Source organism: Agelaius tricolor, unplaced genomic scaffold (genome assembly GCF_023055355.1).
Source record: "Agelaius tricolor isolate 1412-34295 unplaced genomic scaffold, bAgeTri1.0.p SCAF_2, whole genome shotgun sequence".
NCBI lineage: Eukaryota > Metazoa > Chordata > Aves > Passeriformes > Icteridae > Agelaius > Agelaius tricolor.
The window spans coordinates 23,533,243-23,549,460 of record NW_027269262.1 but is presented as its reverse complement, the minus strand read 5'-3'; the positions used below and the strand labels follow the sequence as shown (position 1 = coordinate 23,549,460).

Here is a 16,218-nt window from a genome sequence, read left to right as displayed (position 1 = left end):
TGCTCAGTACCCCTCTTTGGAGTCATAAGAAGGGTGTACAGTTTCTCTTCTTGAGAGAATAGGGCCTCTGCAAGGAAGAGATTTCACCCTGATGGGTATTTTACTTCATCAAGATGATTTTCTTCTGAGGAAAAAAGAGCTTTCAGGTTTAAGGCTTTTGTTTGTTTGTTTGTTTTGGGTTTTTTAGTTGGTTGGGGTTTTGGGTTTGTTTTTCCCCCATGTCAGATTAGCCACTGATGGACAGAATTGCTCCTGGGCTCTTTCATTACAAGGTTTGCGTCTGGTGCAATTTCACAGAAGAACAGTTGCAAAATGAATTTACAGAAGTTGGAAGAAAACTTGGGAAACTTCTTGGGAAGGTCTTTCCTAAACAAAACTACAGTACCTTACTGCCACAAGAGGGTGCTTGCAAGCTCATGACTGGTCATTTCAGAGCCTTTCACAGTGAAAATGTTCTGGGGGCTTTAAAATATTCTTTACAGAAGAGACAGATTAGATGCAGTGATAGATTCTGATGGTGTGAAAGGTTGTACATTCATCTTTTGCTCGGTGTCAAGTTAAAATTTATCTTTATGAAGATTTTGTGAGAGGTCTCCTGAAAAAAGCCCTATGCGTTCAAACACTCTATTAAGCTTCTTGCAACAGATCTCAACTACAACCTGCCTGCATCTGACAGAACATAACAAAAAGGAAAATGCATCTATTAAACACAGAGAGGAGTTGAATCATATGCTTTAAAGCCAAAGGGAGCTCTTTTTGACAGAGTTATGTCAGTGCACACAATGCATTTCACATGGCTTCTGAAAGCCCTACAAAATGCTTTTTAAATGATGTAAACTCTCCTTTTCATCCTAAGTGTGTATGAAGGTGTACATATATTTAAAGGCAAGGAGAGAAGTTGACAGCAGAGTTTGTCAGGCACAGGACCTAAAGTTCACATCTAAACTTGTTTCTGAATATTCCCAGAGGTCTTATGTGCTGAGAGAGTGCACTGCATACAGGTCACACCAGGTTTGGTTATGCTGCTAGATGATCCAGCTTTGACTATCATTTTGTTTTCCTTTTAGGAGGTTTGTCTTTCTGAAAACAGAGTAAACAAAATCCTTCAGTGATAGAATTCATGGGGAGGCTACAATTTTGATGTCGGATTTTGAAGTAATCTGGCAATTGAGAGACTCTCCAAAATGTTTTACATATAATTATATCCACAAAAGGTACAGTTTGAACTTTATTACAAACACTCTTTCTTCCAGTGATGCCCAAACCCACTGCAGCTCTGTGCAGCAAATAGCCAAAGCAGCAGGAGATCCCAGCCTCAGGTGTCCTCAGGAGGAAGCAGTCAGCACTTTCCTGCTTTGAATCTATCAGTAGCTGGAAACAGCTGTTCCAAGCAAAGCACAGTAAGGTACTGTTCATTTAAGCACCCAGAAATACATTACCCTTGTGCACAGAATGGTTTCCAGCCATTGGGAGCCTTTGTGAACATTGCATATCAAGCCAGTGAAAGAAAAAGAAAAGAAATTAAAATCCACTCACCATTTGCTGTAGCAGGACCCTGATGCTGGCAGGAGTCCGCCACATTGCCTCCCCAGCCCTCTGCAGTGAATGGTTTGAATTGCTAATGTTCAAAGCATCCTGAAGTAAAGGCATGGGATTTGTGGTAGAAATGCCTTCAGGGTTTATATCAGGATCCCCTCATTAAATAAATTACAGAATCACAGAATGTTTTGGGTTTGAAGATGCCTTAAAGATCATTTGGTTCCCGCCCTTCTGCAGTGGGCAGGGACACCTTCCACTAGACCAGGTTGCTCAGGGCCCATCCAACTTGGCCTTAAATAAACACTGCCAGGGATGGGGCATCCACAGCTTCTCTGGGCAGCCTGCTCCAGTGCCCCACCACCCTCACAGTACATCATTTACATTCTTTTCTGAAGCCAGACCTCTTGCTTTTTGTAAAGCAGAATGTCCTGTTTAGCACACATGCCAGAACATAGAGGACTTTATAAATTGGGCTGCTGTGGGTCTTGTGTTACTACCACCAACACTATGAAATTTCAGCACTAATATTTGACAGTACTAACACTTATTATTATGTGCAGTACAAACAGGTAAGCTAGGATTAGTAAAGGCTGCATTATTTATCAGGGATTATTGCTATTTATTAGTTGTACCCAACATGACAGTCCAAATAAAATTAAAATATGAAATTTAATCTAATAAAATTTGTGTTGCTTCCCCTACCATTTTCCCACACTACTTTCTGTTCTTTGCAGTCAGGCACCTCATAAACAGAGCAGAGAACTCTTTCTCAAAAATGGAATTCTGGGCTGTTTTGCCATGTTATTGAATCCTTATACAACTTCCTTTTATCTTATGTATAATGATGGTAAGCTCCACTAGATGACCTGTCAGTTCATTTGAAGGATAAGCTATTTGTATTAAACACTATTTCCCTAAAGTTTCCTTCCTTAGTCCTTCTCTAAATTATGCCTTGTTTAGTTCTGCTGTGACCAGAGATCTTGCATACATTGCAAAGCTTTATTTTGGACTGATTGCACACATCAAATATCACTCTGTGGGAAAATGATTCCCAGTTTCCTCTCTTTTCATGTAAACTTCTTGATTCTGTATGTTGCTTTGTTGCATGTCATTCGGCTGTGACTAGCAAAGGAACTTCTTCCTGCTGAAATTTCAGATTGATGAGTAGATTCCTAATCCTTTCCCATCTGTCACTGAAAATTTTAACAAAATTGGTGTTGAGCACGAATGTGTGTCTCTGCTAACATCTTGAGCAGTTTTTATTTTTTTTTAAATATGTGTTAAGGGAATCACATTAAATAACCTAACTCATGCATCTCAACGTTAAAATATACCCAAGCTAGTTGTGGCTGCTGCTGGTTCATGTTCACATGTTCAGCTCCAGCTGAGGTTCAGAGGAAAGAGCAGCTAAAGATTTTTCACATGATAACATAGATGTAGTTGCTGCTGTTTCAAGAAGTGTCATCAAGTGCCTTCATAAGATAGAGGAAAACAGCTGGCAATGCAGCCCAGGTCTCCTGTCACTCAATCAGCACAGCAACCCTTGGCCCATATTTTTTCTGCAGGGTTGTTCCCACTGTTAGATGTAATCCTGAGTGTCCTCTGCTTCTGGCCTGCTTCTGCCATGGAAATGATTGTCCAGAGGATGTGATACAGCCAGGAACAAAGCAGCCCTTTTCTCTGGTGATGGGGAGAGGAGGTGCTGGCCACCACAGGCTGCTGGTCAGGTTGTACAGTCCAAAAATAACTTCTGTGCTTCATCACCCCCCAGGCCCCTGGACATGGTGTGATTTTGGGTGAGATGTGGCAGTGTGTAGGGTGGGAGGTGGTGGCAGATGGAGCAGATAAAGAAGTGTGAGAGAGAAGTCACCCTGCACAGCTCCTGGAGCATCCCTGGGGTGCAGGATGAGGTGTGGGGCTCCTGAATACCCGGGTGTTGTCTTACCTGGACTTTGCCTCATGGGAAGATTAGAACTGCCTGCAGGAGCAAGGAGGAAAGAAAGATCACTATTTTTGGTGTAATGCTCCTGTTCTCCTCCCCTCAGGCTTCCCATGGGCTGAAGATCATCTCTTCAGCTGTCCTCTCCCCCAGACTTTGGTCAAGAAAGCTGTGTCAAAAGGCAGCCAGATGTCTGGTGTTGGGATACATGGGGCAGTGCACGAGCTGAGCACACGTTCCAGCCTCCTGTGGAACAATGCACAACCCTTAGGTCCCCATCAGCTCATGGGGTTTAGATTTCCTACTGAATTATTTGCTTTTATTATGTATCTTGATATTATAAAAAATAAATAGAGAAGGGTTAATATCTCATAAGCATCTCTCAGAATTGCCACATATTTCTTATATATCCCACCCACTGGAATATCTCTGACTACTCAGCATGTATTTATTTGCCTTCTAAGTCCCTTATGGCTCTTAGCAGTTACTTCTGGTTTCTGCCAGCTGCTTGCATCACCAGTGTTGCTGAAACTAATTCAGATGACGTACATGTTAGTAAATAAGGAAAATCCCACTATTTTTATTACCTTTTCCTGTTGTCTGCTTTATTACACAAGTGGCACGGGTTCTCTTTGTTGTGTAATGCAAGCTTTTGCAGGCATAGTAAAACGAACTTTCCTGGCACTATTTTTAGAGGTGATCATGGGGATTTGGATTAGAATAGATTAAGTAAGGATTTCTGCAGAGATGATACATATACCTTTCCTTAAAGACCTGTGGCCTGACTGATTGAAGGGGTGCTTATGGAATAAGTGAAGCTGAACACATCCCAAAAATTGGAGCAGAAAAATGATGGGTCATCGTCTGTGTGTCCACGGACTGTGTTTTTATGTAGTGGAGCACGGTCCATACTGGGGAATGGATCTGTAAATGCTCATAACTCTTCAAAGCAAAGGTGGCAATTTTGTGCCTTCAGTATTGAAGCACTGGCAGGGGCAGTGCCATTTGAACTCGATTTTGGATGCAGGATTAGGCTTTGGGCTACTCTGTTCCTCTGCAGAGCAGGCAGAGAATTTTCCACACTGACTCTTGGACCCCCTTTTGTACTTCTCTGATCACTTTCCCTGGCAAAATTAACCTCTCCCCCCTTTCCCCCTCCAGACATGTGGAGTTTTCATCAAGCAACCGTTGGACAAAATTTATTTAATTTTCCAGTTCTTTTTTTTTTGTCACTTTCCCAATACAAATGTGCATGTGGCTAAGCTGTTGCAGTCCTTTCTTTAAAAGGTCAGCCTAAATTATTTTCTGCAGATAATTTTAGGGCTTATGTGCTTGATGGATTTCTGTAGCACATAAACACCACTTCTCGAGGGACTGATGACCTGAATAATTACCTCGTCTCTGTCGCTGTTGAAATAATCAACCTAAACCAAATATAAAACAAGCTCAAGCCACTTGTGAAGGTTTCTCAGATTGCCATTTTTATACTGGAAGGCTTTGTGCATGATACAAAAATTAATATGTAGCAGATCATGGTGCTCAGAGCTACATTTTGCTCTTTTTTAATACAGCATAAATGTAGAATCTCTGTTAGAGTGAAGTTTCACACAATTGCAGAGCTTTTAGTGGAGATCAGAATTATCAGAATTACCTTGAAATGATTTTGGGAGATTTGCTTTGAAATACTTGACCTGATTTTAATTTTGTTTTTTTCTTTGTACAAGAGTTATGGTTATATATATATATATATAATTCTGTTATTGTATGAGTTTTGTATAAGACAAAATATTAAACACATGAATTATTATTTTCATAACACATGAATTCTTATTTTTATGAATCAATAAGAAAATGCTTCAACACAACTTTTTATTCCTTTATTCTTTTTTATTATTTCATTTCTACTACTTTTAATATTTTTAAATAACTTGTTTTTAACTTACACTTAATTTTTATTGTTGTCCTTGCATGTGATTATGGATTACAATGAATCATTATCTCATTTAATTCAATTACATGAGGTTTTAATCACTGCTAGTAAACCAGGCTTGCAGAATTGTCATTAGTACTTACAGATGCATGCAAAGCAAACAAACTGGACAGTTGTTTATCACAATGCTTGTGGAGAGCAATGTGTAATACCAATTTAGCCTTTTGCCAGACTCATTTTGTGTGGGGTAATTGGCAAAAAACTATAATAAGCTGTTTTCATTCTCAGCATCTTGGTGGAAAATAAGTTGCCTGAAGAGAATTTAAAAAAAGCTAAATTAATTGCATGCTGTATGTGATTTGCTTGTTATTCAGCTTGAGTTCAATATTGATCCTTGAGTATTTCTTGTGATCCCTATTATATGTAATGATCTAGCGTACAAATAGCCCTACATCAGTAATTTTGTCATAATATCTGATTTATAAAATTGTCTCTTGAGATATCCATTACCTCACTTAATCAGACATGTTATTATGTCATTAGCCAACACAGCTGATCAAAACAGAGTTTATTTTCATAGTGGCAGCACTATTCCAGTCCTGCATGAAATCAAAGGCACATGGAGAATTATAATTTTAAACAGAATCAGAAGATTCACTGCTTGAGGAAGGTGTTGCAACAACTGAATAACTTCAGGTGCTCCAATGCCTGTTATGTTAATTTGTGTACTGTGAGAAGAAAAAAAGAAAAGTAGTTATACTTTATTTAGAATATATGAAAAACAAGTATTTTATCTGAGACTGTTTTGTCATATATTCTAAATATTTTTAATTTTGCTGACACTTCAAAACAGAGGGGGATCTTTCAAAACTGTGCTGGTTACACAAAAAGTCAGATATACCATATACTACAGAAAAACTGTGGGAAAGCTCTGTGTAATGCCAAATATTTCCCAGAGAAAAGATAGAGCCCCCAACACCTGGAAGTATTGTGGCTTCTACTTGGAAAAAACCCATTCCTGAGCTGACTTTCCACCTCCCCTTCTGTGGAAAACCAGTAAATGTTAATGTAGTTGGTGTGATGGATGGCTCACGTTTTCTTGTTTGTCACACAGGGCCTGTGCATGGTATTTGAAAAATGAAATAGGATCAGTTGCAAACCTTGTTTCATATTTTAAGTCTCTTCTGCACAGAGGATCTGTTTCATTGGTCTGGGAGAATGATGGGCAACAACCCTGGCCACTGATCGGGAGAGAGCAAGGCAGATAACAGAGTATCCTTGAAAAGCAAGGATGCTGTGCTTGCACCTTGTGACATATGTACAGTTACACTAATAATTGATATCTATTACTATATATTAATGGGAATAGTTTGAGTTTTATTATTATTTAAAATAAGTGGTGTTTGAGGACGTGCAGAAGGGAGAGGGGTAAGGATGCTGTTGAAGGAGAAAAGTCCTTTTAGGCAGAGAATATTCTTTGAAGAATTATTAATCTTTCTTTCTCCTAAAGCCTTCACAAGTAGTGGGTACTTCTGAGAATGGATCTTACTGACAAAAATAATGGTAAGATTCAATTTAAAAAATAACTTTTTTTTCCATGTATACTGACCATTTCATAGTTGCACTGTGGCCTTTCTTATAAGGAACAGAATAATGGATGCCTTTGGTAGAATATTAATGTCGTCTCTCTTCTCAGGGTAACCAGATTGTTCAGGTCCAGTATTTTCTAACTAAAACTCATTTATTTTAGATTTTGAAAAGACATTAATTTCACAGCTGTATTTTCCTGCACACTGCTGTGATAAAGGCTACTGCTTTATTGATCTCTTCAAAAGGCAATTTGCTGGAGGTGATTTTGTATCACTTATTAATTGAGACCATTGAAGGAGTTTTTAATATATGGAAGTATTTATTGGTATATGAATTTAAAGATTCTAGACTAAGTCACTTTGTTAGTGACTGATTTCACATGCTGGCTGATGTCTTTGTACTAGCTTTCAGCAAGCAGAATAAAGACAGGGTCGGAAATGGATGCAAAGGAAAAAAAATAAAAAAATAGGAAAAAGAAAAGCAACCTGATAACACAAATTATCATTTGATAACACAAATGATACCTACGTATCATTTCACAAGGATTTGGAAAATAACCATCAAATCCAGTAGTTTATTGCAACTTTCATCATAAAGCTGCAGCCTCCTGCACCCCCTTTCAGCATCTGACATGTTTGGAAGGGTTATGCAAAGGAAAGCAGTCCCTCAGCAAGCAGTCTGTCTCACCCGCCTCCCACAGAACTGCAAAAGGGGTGAAAAAAACCACATCAGCTTTACAGAAGGGGTTTGTTTTTATTTTCTCATGCCATAGCTTGTTTTGCTTCTCAACCAGGGACTGCTAGGTGTACACTCCACCGAATATTGGGTTCTCACACTCTTACCAGGCCGACTTCAGATTTGTAAAACTGTTCTTCAAGGATGATTTTCTGTGCTACTGCATCATGTAATCCCTCAGAAAGCTCCTGCTCTCTCTTGCCTTTCTTTATCCTTAAGCAAGCAGTCTTTGATAGCATCTTTGGAAAATAAAGTTTAGAAAATGTTGACACCTACGTAATCCTTCTGGTTTTTAAACACAGAATGGTGAGTGAGTTTGATTGATTTGAAGATAATTTGTGTCTTGTATCTGGTGAAATCAGAATGCCAGTGTTAGATGTATTGGTTACTATCTGTCCACTAAAGTAGGACAAAATCCCTCCATACTGTAATGGAAAAACCTCTTGCAAAAAGAAACCCCAAAAAACCAAAAAACCCACTAATGTTTGTTATCATTTTTTTTACTGCACTTTAACAATATTTGAACTTTATACTTTTACAAAGAGAACAAAAAAAACAAAGTTATTTTAAGCATCTGGTAGCTATTTTTAGAACAAAAAAATGTTCTGTGAAAATGTACTGTGAAAATATCCTCCAGATATTGGGTGAAACAGGTTGGTTTTTTTTTTTCATTAGAGGTAGAGATAGCTACTTTTAGTTATTCTTACAACCTTTTTGAAACTATCTTCAAAAATACCATTTTTTCCAGTGAATAATAGAATCTCTTTTCTTACTGTCAAAAGCTTTTGGTCTCCCAACAATTGTAAACTTAATTTTCTGCTATCATAAGTAATGGACATTTTACTGAATGACTGTGTGGTGTTTTAAATCTTCACAGCTTTTGGAGTTGTAAAGACCTATATCCTGATCATCAGGTGAAAAATTAAATTATTAAAGAATTGAAATAATGCTCAAACCCTTGGAAAATGGACATTGACACATTTTTCTTAGAGCTAAAGACTATTACATTACAGTAAAACTTGTATTAATCTGTAAATCTCACCAGGAAAGTACATACGTTCAGTAAAAAAAAAAAAAAGTTGAAAATAAATGACTTTTGGCAGAATCCTCTGTACAATTTCAATAGAAGGCTTTGAAGTATTACAGGTACTTCACAAGGAAATGAAGATGCCCTTTATAAAGCAATGGTAGGTGTTGCTTCATGCTGAGGGCAAGAGTGAATTGAGAACAAAAGAAAGCAGAGTAATTATTTTATTGAGAGATGTAATTGAGAAATAACCTACATAGCCTGTGGACAAGCTGAAGAGTAGATATCACTCCTGTATCTCAGTGAAGGTGTTTGCCACCTCAGCCAAGAGAACTATCCAGAACAGTGAAACAGGACACTGAATAAGTAACTGACTACTAAGATGACAATAAATAAGAAGCCACAGTCGTCATCTGCTGAACATCTCTGTCTTAGTAATGTCCATGGGGGAAAGAAGTAAAGAGAATGTGTAGGCAAGAGAAAAATGATGGAGGAGTCAGGGTGGGCCATTCTGTTTCCATAACCAGGTTCTCCCTGCAAGTCTTTGGTGTGAGTGCATTTCAGGCAGGCAGGGCAAGCAGGCAGTTTGAGATTTGTGTATCTGCCCCCATCTTTTGGGCAGTCAGTCAGATGCTCTCACTGAGCTCAGGCTCGCTGAGTGACGCTGGCAGCCGGGAGGGAGCGCAGGGAGCGCTGATTGATCTGCGCCTGCCCTCCCCTACAGCCATCAGCCCCAGGCTGAGTGAGGGCTGCCCAAGCAATCCTGAAGACTGGAGATAATGGCTTTAATCCTAGTGGCCAAGAGAGCAGCCAGGATTAAGCACTGTGGTTCCATTTAATTAATGACAAGTGTATTTTGCAGTATTTTAGGGAAGCTGTCAGTTTGCTGCTGTGGAGTGAAACACTATCTGGGTATCAAGCATAGTTACAGGGTTTGCCTCCTGGCTTGGCTTCCTCCTGGAAATTTTACAGCCTCCAGCTGTCATAAAACACATTAAGCAGGACCTCTAAAAGCAATTTAATTTTATTTATGATTATAAAAAAAGGAGGCATAGTTCTAATGGGAAATTTGAATTATTTAACGATAGCAACAGGCAGTATGAACACAACTCCTGCCTACCACTTTCCCTTCATGGAAAAAATAGCTGTTTTTCAGAGAATTAATATTCAGAGCAGGTCCAGTTCATCTTACCTGCTGGGTTCATTTTATTATATAATAAAATCAGATTTATTCTCACTTGGGTATAGAGTATATAGCCATATAAGCATAAGCCATTTATAAACAGTTACTTTGCATGTAGTATAATGTAATACCTACTCTCCTAGGTATTTATGAGGAGTATCAAACATTACTTGCCAAAGGGCAGAGATAAAAAGAAGTGTATGGATCTGAACATTGTGCCTGGAGGTGATCACTTGTTGTGCTGGTACCTTTTCAGTTTTTCAGTCTGGAAGAAAAAAAAAATTAAACAGCTGTGTAGTAAGCTTCTTTAGTGAATTTTTCTCAGTCTGGCAAACCTAAGTCTCTCTTTATATTTTACTTACAGAATGGTCTTATCGTTGCCTGTTACCAAGGTTATGTGGACATTGTAATGGCCTTAGCACAATGCCCTCACCTTGATGTGAACTGGCAGGACAACGAGGGGAACACGGCTCTAATTACAGCTGCACAGGCAGGTAAGGCTCTCTGCATCGCCTCTGACATGCAGGGTCTTGGGATGAGTGTGTGTTTAGGCTACTTAATTTTAGGATTTTTTTTCAAATCCCTGAAAGAAATTACTCTGTGTAAAGTAATTCTGGCTAAGCCCACTCCCAAATAGGTTTGTCATGATTTTCTTTGAACTAATTAATCTACAATAGTATTTATCCAGCAGATTAAGGGAGCAAAAGCTATATGTTTTTAGTAGACACCATTAATTATTTTAACTTAAAATAAAGAAAACCTCATCCCAAGTGTGCAGTATTATAGTGCTTAGTTCCTTTAAGCTGATTTTCCAATGTTTGCTCTGGTGAGCAACAATTGAGCACTGTGGACATGTAATGTGCTGCATTAGTGCTTTCCTCCCATACTTGCTGCACCTACCTCAGAGGAATTGATGACTGTAGGAAAACATATCATCATTAAGAAATACCTTATCTGCTAAGACATCCTTCATCCACTCCACAGCTGAAAAGCAAAAAACCTCAGCAGGATTTAGGATTTGCCAATGATCCTTTTGTAACACCTGATATCAACATCAACCATGTTAATCCTGATGCAGGCTGGAGTTTAGCACAAGGTTTTTCTTTTATCCCACCCAGCATGGTAATGTACAGTGAATGAGTCTTACAGATCACTTAGATGTCAGAGAAGCTCCTGGGAGAGTTCCTTGCTTCCAGTGTTCAGTTAGAAAACAATAATTTGATTATTTCTGTTTAAACTGAAGGGCTGTGCTTCAATCTTTAAGGGAAGGTTTAGTTTCCTCTAATGAGTGCCAACAAAGTGCTAAACCATGTAAATCAGGAAAAATTTCTCCAAGGAAGGAAGCCATCACTTTGTAGTCTAAAAGCCAGGGGCTGCCTGGCTCTGCATCTCTGGTTTCCTTTGCATGTTGTAAGGCACTCTGCAAAGGCAGTCACTTTCCAAGACAATGCACAGCTGGCCTTTATCATGTCTGCTGACTGGTGAAGAGTCTGGGATGTTTGTGGGAGCTCGTGGGACATAGTTCTCACTCCTAGACACTGGCTGCCTGAAGGGAACAAATTTCCATCCGGGAGCATCAATGGGCATTACAAGCCATGTCTAAAGATTGGAGCAGTTCGGTTTCCATGTCAATTTAGTAATAGTGCCACTAGACATATCCAGGTAGTACCTAACCTTGCTTTGTATTGTACCAAAAAGTGAACTCTGTGAAAGTTCCTGCAAGATGGGTCTTGAATACTGGAAGAAAGAACTGTGACCACATTCATAGCAAAGTCATGAGTAGAGTAGCTTTCCAAAGAAGGTGGAAAAGTCCCCAAAACAGTAATCTACTTTTATTTATCTCCCCTAATATAAATTTGAACTAAAAAAGGTTTAACACTGCCTCCTTCTTGACCTTTATAACTCATGAGCTCAGAATTAATCCAGTGGGCTGACATTGATTTGACACTCTCTGCCAGTACTTGCTATTGATCCCAAAAGCAACTGGAAATTACTGTAGTCAACAGAAATTTATACAAACCCCCAACAACTTGGATGTTTTCCCCTGCCTGTGCTAATCCTGAGCTACAGGGTTTACACCAATACTGCTGCAGTGTTAATAGAGATTACTGTGAGGCTAATACTGCAACCAGAGGAGTTACAGTGCAATAGATGCTGCTTAATTATTGCTGGATGTTAAGTAGTAGCACTGAGCAGTCCATTATAAAGACCTGAAAGCAAAGCTTATGCAAGCTTGCCTTCAGTGGAGAATTTACTTGTTGGGGGAGGGGTTAACTTTAGGCTGTGAAAGTAATCACACTTTTGCAAAATAAGTTATTCTGAAATCACTGTTGTTTATACCAAAACTATAGGGTTTGCTGTGGAAAGTGTAATAGCAAATCCATGTTATTTCGGGTATCTGTGAGATGGTATTTGAAGGTTTCAGAAAGTGCTGCCATTTTTGTTATGATCCACTGCCAGGTGGGCCATCGTGTATGGCCAGACCCCAAAGGGGAGCTGGATGGGAAAAATCATGTGGTCTTGAGGAGTTGTTCCTTGTGTATAGATACCAAAACAGATGACAAGGACTCTTCACTTGTGCTGAGGAGTTTAAAATCCACATTTGCCTCTGCCATTTCATGACTGCCCAGACATGATGCTCAAATATGAGCATCAGCTTGAAATAAATAGGATTAAATTAAAGAGCAACTAGAGTCTCAGAAGATGAGTGAATTCAGTTTCTCATATTGCTTTTGATAATTTGAGATTCTCATCCTCCAACAAAAGTATCTAAGGCTGAAGTTTTCTGCATGGGCTGATCAGAGAAAGACAGGTTGGGAGGATCAGTGAAAAGCAGTTCTGTCTTAACAAGCTTATTAATATAGAAAAATAACCGCAAAGTGCTCTGCTTTGTGTGTAAATGTCACATTTGAAAATTGGTCTGTTCGCCTGCTTTCTCTATGTTTCCTATTTCTTATATCCCTTTTCAGAGAGAGCTTGCCTTCCAGAACTGTAAATGCATTGCAGTCTGCAGCAGGTGGTGTCCAGAAATGGGTGGTAATGCTATTGAAGCAGAAGCAAAATCATTAAACATCATTACAAGGACAATGCAGAAAAAAAGGGGAGATTGATACAAACATGTGGTTGAAATAACAAGTGGAAAAGGAAAAGAAAGAAAATTACAATTTTTTTTCCTCAGTTCTGCTGCTGATGGGGACATAGCTACATCAATGTATAGTAATTGGCATGCACTTGTGCTCAGAGGGAGTTGTATTTGCTTACAAAGTATACATGTTTTATGTTACAGCCACCAGTTTGAGAGCCTTGCTGGGAACAAAATTGGAAGCTATCCCAGTTTCTGTTTATTAAGAAAGACATGAGAACACAAACACCTAAAACACCCAGAAGATAAAGCCTTCTGGGTGTCTTTGGTTCCATCCATCTGTGAGGAAGCATTCGCTGCCCGCAGGCCAAACACAAGAATTTTGCAGGTACAATTCAGGAGTGAGATGTTATTTGACAAAGGGTCTTCCTTACTATGCAGCTTATCCTTCTGCCTGCATTACACAGATTATTAGGTAATATTGTCATCATTACAGGCCTTTCCTTTGTGGCAGCAATTAAGTGAATTAAGCTATTACAGACATCTGTGCTGATCTCTAAATATGGCTCGCAGGGAGAAGAAGTGAGCCCTTGGCATGCCAGTTCTGGTAGGAAGTAGATCTGGCTTGCAAACAGCAAAAGCCTGCTTTGAATTCAGTGTTGCCAAACGGGCTGAGCACAGGCTCGTTTATTTTAGAGCTGCACAGGGCTTTCACAGCAGACTTTGCATCACAGGAGGCTCACCCAGTTTATAAATTAGGTACAGGCTGCTCGTTCACGCAGACACAGGAGAACCAAAGCAAACTTCATGGCATTAAATCAAAAGTGTACGACGGGGTTTGAACTAAAACTTGGCAGCTCTGAGTTTTGCTTTGAATTTGATATCTGTTTGAACTGGAAATCTGAAGCAAAACCTCAGAGGACAGAAGATCCTCCAGATTAAAACTGGTTTTCAGGAATCCCTGAGACACAAAACTTCTGTGAATCACAAACTTCTTAATTTTCTTTCATATTTTGCTGCTGGTTTGTTTTTTTGGGATTTTTTTTTTGTGTCTAATTTGAAGTCACTTCTAGTCCCCTGGAGAGTTTTGGTTAAGAAAGGTCTTTCAGGATTAATTCTTAGGATCACCCCAGATTTGCAAAACATCTCCTACTGTAATTATACTTTTGGCAAAAGGAAGAACATCTTCAGTGATGTAATAACTGCTGAAAAATCTTCCATTTTTTTATTTCTACTTCTTTCAGCTTGTCTCTAGTCTTTGTGGTCAAAAAGCAGGGTTTTGTTTCAAAGCCTTCATGAATCTTCATGATGTTGCACATCACTGAATCAGAGCATGTCCTGCAAAACAATTTGGGCACAAAGATTCTCCCAGTAGCAACTGACTCCTTTCTAGGATTTGATTTTATGCCATAGAATCAGCAAAGCTGAATTCTCTGTATTGAGTAAGCAGGACCAGGCCACTTGATCCTGCCCTGAACACAGTTCGCTTTTGCTTTGTTCAGCTTGTTGTGGTTTGATGAAACTTTATATTTCATTCTCATCAGACTGCTCAAGGTACAGGGAGCTTTTTATTTGGTTTTCTCTGGCTCTGGAGTTGCTCATCTGATCTGCATTATCTCTACATCTGCTCAGTTTTCATGAGAGTCTCCAGTTATGCAGAAAGGTAACAGAGTAAAAAAAACAGGAGAGAAAGAGTAACACCTGCAACACAAATTAATTGGTAAAGACTTTCTTAAATTGCTTTTCAAAATGAATGGAGGACTGTGTTGGTACAAAGTGGCTGCTGATGAAATCTACACCAGATGTGATGCTACAGACTTTTAAAATTGTCCTGTATGAATTCTAATCTGCTTCAGTAATATTTCTAGATGAATTTGAATGGCATGCATCACAGAATAGTCATCTGGTCTGCAGAGCAAAATGAGAGAATATTTTTACAGCTCTTGCTAATTAAATTGTGATTGTTGCAGCTGCCTGACAGACGGCATTATTTTATAGAGCATCAAAGCATCATAAAATGATTGACAAGTGAAGGGAAAACTGTTTTGAATGAGTCATAATGGCCCTAGCTATTCATCTGATAGTCCAATTATAAAGATTTGGTGTCTTAATTGCTCTTCCAACCATTTAGCCAGAGATGTGTTCAGCTCCTCCATATAGCCTTGTAGACACCAGTTATCCTGGCACACAAGGCCCATGAATGGCAACAACAGTTGCTTTTAGAAACAGAACTTAAATAATTTATTTTACTACCAAAACTGAACATCAATCCAATTTCCCAACTGCAGGAAAGTAGACAAGTGGCTTTACACTGTCAAATGGAAAAATAAAAATGTGGGATGCTACACAAAATATTCCTTGCTCTTGTATCAGGCCTGGCATAGTTTGAAAGCATTGTTAGCTGGAACAACTATGTGCAGTCATCACTTTTTAATGAAGCAGCATGATTGTAAGGCTCTAATTTACCAGGGGAGGGAAAAAGCTGAACCTTTGCAATAAGTTGCCCCTGGTGATGGGGCATCGGGTGTAGGGATTGCCTCTGCAGTGCTACTCACAGGGTCAAGAACCTGGGGCCCCTTGCAAACTCAGAGTGACCATTTCTGGTCTTCAATTATTCTCTTACCTTAAACTGACTTTTCAGAAAGGAGAGCAATTCGAGAGAAGGTAGGAACCCAGATTTTCCACCTCCTATCCCAATATTCTGGTCAAAAGTCAGGGCCACTTAATCCTAAGGCTGATGACAGTGTTGAATGGAAGAGGACACAAAGAAAAGATATCTTATTAATTATCTGCATTTTCCAGTTATCAGACCTGCAGGAGTAAATTTTTGGTTTATCCTTGAGACAGCACCTGCATTGTATGACATTTTCTCTGCTTTTTTGTTTCTTTAAAGGGCACATAACCATTACAAACTATTTGTTGAACTATTTTCCTGGGCTTGATATTGAGAAGAGGAATGCGTTTGGATTCACAGCCCTGATGAAATCTGCAATGCAGGGCCGAACAGAATGTGTGAAAGCCTTGATGATGGCAGGTATGCAAAGTGCTTTTCTTCGTCTTTGTCAACATCTAACAACTACCAAGAATAAAATTGTCTCTTGGGATGTTTTTGCTCTGAGAACTGTGGTACAGCCTTTCCTGGAAATCTGTGCAGCTTTTAAATAAGCCTTAGTCAAGGCAGTGAAGGCACATG

At 39.2% G+C, this 16,218-nt stretch overlaps 1 protein-coding gene across 1 annotated transcript in view; it reads left to right on the top strand.

Moving 5' to 3' along the window:
* The window catches only part of ANKRD33B (ankyrin repeat domain 33B), a 45,542-nt gene that overhangs the window by 19,593 nt on the left and 9,731 nt on the right, over window positions 1-16,218 (top strand). Inside the window, exons 2-3 of the mRNA XM_071454266.1 lie at window positions 10,308-10,437; window positions 15,919-16,059. Of these exons, the coding sequence (XP_071310367.1) occupies window positions 10,308-10,437; window positions 15,919-16,059 (271 nt within the window). The remainder of the gene's footprint in view (window positions 1-10,307; window positions 10,438-15,918; window positions 16,060-16,218) is intronic.